This window comes from Daldinia childiae (assembly GCF_008694065.1).
Source record: "Daldinia childiae strain JS-1345 chromosome Unknown Scaffold1, whole genome shotgun sequence".
Taxonomy (NCBI): domain Eukaryota; kingdom Fungi; phylum Ascomycota; class Sordariomycetes; order Xylariales; family Hypoxylaceae; genus Daldinia; species Daldinia childiae.
The window spans coordinates 1,211,987-1,219,341 of NW_022984642.1; the positions used below are offsets into that span (position 1 = coordinate 1,211,987).

The 7,355-nt window shown below is 46.1% G+C and overlaps 2 protein-coding genes across 2 annotated transcripts; both read right to left on the reverse strand.

Annotated features, from left to right (window-relative positions):
* Positions 1-431: 431 nt before the first annotated feature.
* GL218_00303 (putative transcriptional regulatory protein C16G5.16) lies at positions 432-2,741 on the reverse strand (the record flags this gene model as incomplete). The annotated part of the gene is made up of 1 exon (XM_033576717.1): positions 432-2,741. The coding sequence occupies one exon, from the start codon at positions 2,739-2,741 to the stop codon at positions 432-434; it is 2,310 nt and encodes a 769-aa protein (XP_033441936.1).
* A 1,285-nt stretch (positions 2,742-4,026) lies between these two features.
* GL218_00304 (Uncharacterized UPF0442 protein C7D4.12c) lies at positions 4,027-6,603 on the reverse strand (the record flags this gene model as incomplete). Its single annotated transcript, XM_033576718.1, has 3 exons — positions 4,027-4,182; positions 4,243-4,778; positions 4,836-6,603. The coding sequence occupies 3 exons, from the start codon at positions 6,601-6,603 to the stop codon at positions 4,027-4,029; spliced, it is 2,460 nt and encodes an 819-aa protein (XP_033441935.1).
* Between the last annotated feature and the right edge of the window lie 752 nt (positions 6,604-7,355).

The following is a 7,355-nucleotide window of genomic DNA, read 5'->3' on the forward strand; positions in this document are numbered from 1 at the left end:
TTACCCTTTATATCTAATGGACTCTTCAACATCGTCGGCAAGTTGATTACTGGGTAGTTTGAGAAATCATTACTAACAGGAAGACTGGTTGAATGGGTGCTCATTACGCAATTAACCAAATGATTGTGCTAAGCATGTGTGGTACGCGAGATGAGTGTGATTTGTAGTTTATAATTGGCTACCATATAATTGCTTTTGTTGAAAATTTCCACCAACGCCTGACAGATACAGAGTGAAATATACATACATGGATGTTAAAAGAGGAATAGATAAGCCAAACTGGCATCATTTCACAACTATCCTTCCATGCGCCAGGAGCACCTCGCATCTCATATGATAGTCGAAAGGGGTTAAAGAAATACGGTAACAGAAGTAGCATCTTGAAACCCGAATGCCTCTATGCAGGCATTATATTAAACTTGCACTTGTTGTTACCCGTATATCCATTGGGCGCCAGGGTCGCCATTCATTGTCGGCCAAGACAATGTTCCGAAGTTCCCAAAATCTTGATTGTCGAAAGTGAACGCCATGTCAATAGACCCAGCCAGCATGCCCTGCATAGGTAACCCTATTCCATCGTTATAACCCCAATCACCAACCGCTGTTAGTGCTTCGGCGGGGTTACTGTCGGTGAGCGCCTCGTCACTTGTAGCCTCCCAACTACTGGAACCTAGAGGCGTCTCGTCCGCTTTCTGCGGCGAATCTTGGCTGTCTTGTGTCTGCTTGATAAGTATATCGGCCTGTGCGATGACATCGCGTGTAATAGCAGCCGCACTGGCCGCAGTTTTGATGCTCCTTTTCCAGATATCAAAGACACCTATGGCGAGGTCGACAGCGCTTCTTGCCTCCGGGGTTGTCGAACTTTGTGGATAGGCAATCACATAGCCGATAAGTGACATGGCGGCGTTCCACTGCCACTGGGATGCCTCATGCCAGCCGGTAAGAATAGACGTCGATGAGAGTACTTGATGCAGGATACGTGTCAGTGCTATGGCGTGACGGGCGCAGTCTGCAGCTATATTGTCAGCAACTGGAGTAGGCCCTGCTGCCGGACCAAAACGGACAAAGGGACGGAATAGGTTTATGCATAGATTGTGATACATAAGTTCCAATAGAAGACGTTGCCGCTGGAGCCAGAGCGATGCGAACGGTTCGATTTCGAGAGGGGTGGAGTCGGTTGAAAAAGAAACGCCATTTTCTCCCCGTTTAGTTTTAAGGGCATCGGGGACGCCTTTCACCCAGTCCTCTATTCGGTCTATGTAAGGACCTAGAAACTCCGCATGGGATTCGATGATCTTTGGGTCATTCCGTGAAGCCTGGTCGTCGAAGATACTAGTAGTGCCGAGCTGTTTCTTATAGAAGGCCGTGTAAGTTATTCGGATCATCCTGAAGAGCTTAACGTTTTCGAGGTTGAAAGTCAGCCATGTAGCATCTTCTCCGAGCGGAGCAAACACGGAGCCCGACAGCGTTGCGCATTCCCGGTCATCACCTGGTAAGCTACAAGCAGTATCGGAATGATCTAGTTGGAACGGACGGCCTAGTTTCATGCTGATTTTACTATCGAAGACATAAAGAGTCCACAATAAGCGCTTTCGCATTTCTTGCTCCCGCTTCGACATATCTTCTGGCGGTTCTAGATGAAGGCCAAGCATATACGCCGTCCGCACGGCCAGCGTACAGGTGCTATCTGACATATTTGGGAAAGATGCAGAGCACAAATATACAGAGGATAATAGGTGGCACTGCAGCGTTAATATAGTAGGATTCTCTAGGTCGTTGGTTAATAACCTCTGGCAGCGCTGATAATACAACCGGCTACCAGCGATAATATCGTTGATGTCGTCCTCGAGGCCTGGCTGTAGCGCTGTGTTATATTGCATACATAAGGCAATGACTATGTCGACAAGAGCCGACGGCTTTCGCTCTCTTCCTGATGTTGTCCATAAGGATTGGTAATGCTCCTTAAATGTACCCTCATCTAAAACTAGTAGTGAGGTGTGGAGAGATTGCCAGAAGAGACTTATGAAATATTCTTCCTGAGTTGGAGTTAAATAGCTCCCTGCGATGGCAGGTTCTCCTGTTACGGTAGTAGTCGGCCGACTACTCTGATCTTTCGTAGAGGTTTGGCTTGTCCCATCGAATAGCTTCACTGGGTCTGGTAACATGCGATCGATAGGTCGGGCTTGTTGAAGAGAAGTATTCAAGAAAGTGTTCATGCGCCTGATAAAGTAGAATAACGATGAGGCACCATACCACGTTCCCTGCTGGGAGCGGGTGGTAGGAATATGTACTCCTTCTCTTGACTTCTTCCCCTCCGGACTATTTCCATGTTCCCCTGGAGAATCGAAGGCTTCAGGTCCCTCGGAGCCAGAAGGCCCGGACGAGGCGAGACTCGATGGCGTTTGAGGCGTGTTAATGCCAGTGCCGGGCTTTATAGCCTTACGCTCGTTCTCAAGTTCCCGTTCTAATTCTCTCACCCGGTTTTCTAGGCGCTCAATTTTCCGATAGGCATGAGGAAGAGTACGAACAGGTATCTCCCCTTGACTGCACTGGCCATTTCTCTTCCGGCAATTCGAGCAAGGGAGATGATTATCACATTTAATACGATGTACACGGCACCAATCACATGCCCGAGCTACTTGACTCCGCTTCTGTCGAGGTTTGGGGGGTTGCGGCTCCGGAGTTAGCGGAGCGCTCGATTCGGTAGCACCCGCTGCCGTTCCAACGAATGTAGTGAACATTGGCTTGTCAGATTGATTTTTAAAATAGATTGATGTAAAACTTAAGATGAAGACGCGAGAATTGAAACTTTGTAGGTAACACAACAGCAAGGAATTAGGGGCGAATTTGAAAAGGCGAACTAAACTTTAAGGCGGGGACGAAATAACGGAGAACGGGAAACGATTAACAATGGCAGTTACTCACTCAGCAACCAGGATGTCAAGGCCGGTACTACGTAATAACCTAGAACCTCCTAGATTATATAATACAAAAAGGGGCTAATATTTAACCGCCATTACAACGGCTTGCTAATTTTGAATGTTTTAAAAAGTTTTAGTTAAATGTTTCGCCTTGTCAACTTTACACTAGTTAATTGATACCTAAGTACCTTTGACAAGTACCTAAAACCCTACTAGGATGCATACTTCATACCGTCTATATTTAGGATATTTAGGTACATCAGATATCTTAAGTACCTTCTACATATATAAAGTAACTTCGGTACATAACCTAAGACATATACAACAATAAGCTTGGAATTTCAAGTACCCCATGCATAAAGAAATATCACGGGATTTCCACGTGACGCTTTGAGTCTAAATCATCTCCAAAGAATGTTGACTACCTACATGCGTCGATTAGGCCATAATTGTAATCAACAACATCAAGCTGAATCAAAAGACTTGATACCTATTATACGGGCAAGAATATATGACGCTATGATTCTCTCCCTATATCATATATATCATTAGGAATCATATGACTTTCCAGCTTTATTTCACCATAGTTAAAGACTCAAGATTTTCTGCTGTTGCTATTGCAGCTAATATATTTTCCTTTTCCAATAAACGTACATGTGTATAAGAAGAAGATAAAAACTAACTAATATATGAGTGAATTCGGACATGACAAAAAATGATTCCGTTGTACAGCTTTGAGTTGAAATATAAGCGACAAACATCATTCCAGCGCTTGGAACTTTCTGACGCAGTCGTTCTGCATTTTCGATATTACAACAAAAGAGCCATGACGCCGTTGCATATGCCGATACCTCATATCACATATCATAAAAGAAAACTCCTCCAAAGTGCCACCTACCAACCCCGGCCGCGAGGCTGAATCCTCCGCATTACCTCTATAATATACATCTATATGCTGCCCATAACACCATCTAGTTCTATCCTCTACAAGCCAATGGATTTTTTAGAATTCAATGCTCGCTTGCTTATATAAATCAATTTTTTCCCACGCTCGAACGCCCAAACTGGAAACTTGGGAACGCAAAACCGCAAATATCGCACAGTTTCAGAGGGTCCATAAACCACTCCGGCGTTTCCCTAACGGGTAGACGATGAGTGCGCTTAGGAAAAGGCCGACAGTAATGCCGATGGCAATTTGGATCATCGATGCGGCGACGTTGAACACTATCGTATCAAGGGGTTGGCCTTGTTGAATCGTGACCTAGTTAGGTTGTTAGCCAACAATTCAAAAAGGCGATTAAAAGTGTACGCTAATACTCACAGTACTGGTACCGTTAACGACTTCCGTCGAATTATTTAGTTCATTTGCTGTGCTCAACCCGCTCAAAAGGCTTCCAGTCGCTGCCAAGCCACTGGGTACCTGTACGAAGATAGCGGGCAAAAGAGCGGCAGCCGCCACGCCATGCCTTAATCTTGAATATAAGTTCGCAAGGACACCGACAGTGAAGGCACCTAGTGTGTTGGCTATTTGTGGGCTGGCCGCAAATTTGGGGCTGCTGAAGAAGTTCACAATGTATCCGGCAAAAGCAATAACAACCATAACAGGCATCTGCTTCCATTTTGCCTGGTTGACGAAGGCAAGACACATAGTAAAGATTGGTACAAAGAAAAATCGGTAGTAAGTAGGTATAGGGTTTGGACAGGTCGTTGCCGAAGTAGCTTTAGGATCCATCAAACCGTAAAGGGCGGTTCCAACAGTAATGCCAAAACCGAGGAACAGCGAATAGATGATGGCATAAACCATACGAATGGAGCCAGGTACCAAAGCGCGGGATTGAAGTTCAAGAGCAGAGCACACTATAAAAATATGTTAGTCATAACAACCTCGGAACAATACCAAAGTTATGTACTTACAGACAAACCACCCAGGGAGAATTAATGCGATAGAACTCTGGGCCAAGGATGAGAAACAAAATAACGTCCCGCCCGCAATACTGCCAAATGCTCTACTCAGGAAACTGGTTAATACAGCGGCGGTGATCTCGAAAACATTGTTGTAAAGATCGGATCGAGGCGCGACGATAATCTGTAGAGTACCAACAAGACATCCCAGGAAGAAGCAGATGGGAAGGTCGATTAACTGCCCTTCAAAGGCAAACGGCGCAACTGACGCACTTGCCAACCCGAATACTAGGACTCTTAGCCACGGATGAAATTTATCCTTGGTCTCCATAACCGTCGTTAGGGATTCGATAGCCTCTTCCAGGTCAATCTTGTCGTGGAGAACCAGCTTGTATATCTCATGAACATCCCTGAGTTTTCCGAGATCGATCCCCTGATTAGTGCGAACGATTTTCACCTCGGTGGTATGTGTCGAGCGGTCATCAAAGGAAATGATCATGCAGCCGGGTAAGTAAAGGAACTGGCCATCAATCTCAAGCACCCTAGCTGTCATCCTCAGATACTCTTCAAGACGGTGAGTCGGTGCTCCATAAAGCATAAGCGCTTTACACATCTTAATGATATACTTTTGCCGAGTTAGTGTTTCCGCAATGTGCATCGTGATACGAATCTCATCTTCCATCCGTGGTCGACCGAAACTCAATATTCGTCCGCTCGGGCTACGCCGGTGCTTGGGTCGTTTTGGCTTTGTGGGGGTATTGTTGTTATTGTTGCTGCTGTTGTTATTATTCGACCCTGGCCCACTAACACCAGCACTGGCGAGACGCGCAGATGCTTCGACCAGGTTGGCTAAAGTATCTTGCGAGCGATTCTTTTCATACCATTTCCGCCGGTTAGGTGTTGTAGCACCAGAAGAACCCGGTGTGGTAAATTCACTACCATGCTCAGACTTCCGGCTAGGTGGATAATTAAGAGAAAGGCCGGAGTCAGCAGGCTTATACAGCTTCAGGAGATTTGACAGAACACTGGAGCGATATTCGGTCGGCGGAGTCACGTATAACTCATGTTTCGGTCCGTCGATGGGCGTAATTTGGCCAGAACTCAAGGCGGTACTAGTGGTCGCTGTATGATATACTCCATTGTTATGCCTTCGTGTGTGCGATCGGACAAGATTATACGCTTCCTTTTTCACGGACCGTTGTTCTTCAGAGGCAGTCTTGTGTGCGGCGTCACCATTGGCGATATCTGTAGCATTCATAGGAAAGTCGTCCAGAGCTATACCGGGAAATCCTGGGAGCATATCAACACCGCCGCTGTTCACTGTTTCGGCATCCGAGTCCAGGGAGGTTCTCGTCGACCCTGGGGCAGATCGCGAGCCTAGTAGGGTTGCAGCAATCTGCTGGGCACGCTCCTGTGCTGCGTGGGCAGACATCACTTTCTCGGAAGCAGGATCATCGTCATCGATAGACTCAGGAATACTAGTCACCGAGTTATAGGAATTCCCACGCAAAACAGAAGGCCTAGGCCGCGGAGGTAGCGATAAAACATCATTGCGTGATTGTGTCGCCGAAAAACCAGATAAATCAAAAAAAGATGGTGGCTCGACTCCGGCGACACTATTAAAGCGTACTCGGCCTTTCTCTTTTCTCGTTCCGGCGTTAAGGGCATTGATAGCATTTATGGCAGTGAGGTCGGGCGATGCTGGACTCTGAGGCTCCTCGGTAGGAGGAGTCGAGGTCGCACTGGCATCATTGCGAGGTGTCCCGGGGTCTTTGTCCATGCCGAGAGGATTAGTGGCTCTGAAAGGTAGAAAAAAAACTAACGAGGGACCAGGCGTAGAACGAAAATAAACAAAATTTAGTTGATCAGACAATGGAAAAGGTTATTCGATGAGTGTGAGTGTGAGTGTTGCGAAGGAACACGGCGGACGGGTCCTAGCGAAACTCTACGTTGTTTTATTTAGGGCGAAGGTATGGCGAAGCGAAAAAGACGAGTACGGGGTTGAGCTAAGGTTGGTTGGTTTATGTTTAGTAAACTTAGAATGTTAAAATGTTAGAATGTTAGAATAGGGTTGGTAAAATTCGAGTTATCCGATGCAATGCCCTGGATGTACAATCGGTACAATCGGAAAAGTCCTATACACAATGGTATACACAATGGGTTGAAGAGAAGCGAACGATGAAGTATGATCAAAGAATAAGTCGAACCATTATTGGGAGGTTAGGTTACGACAAAAGGGTTCGCAATGTCCAAGGCGTCAAGGCGTTTCTCTACGCTTAACAGAACAAAGCGAAGGCACGAGAAGGGCGGTCCAGAATTTAATAAACTGGGGACAAGCTCCAGACCCGATACAGATCTTCAAGCTCGGGGGTGGCTCGTTGCTCAAACTAGTGTCGTGACGCGCAACATGAATGTAGTGTGTATTACACAATGCGGTAATGTACAATTCAAGATATATACGGGTGTTTATACCGATGTGGATATGTCCACATCAGTACATATAAATTCACAAATGGTAATAGTAAATGGTGT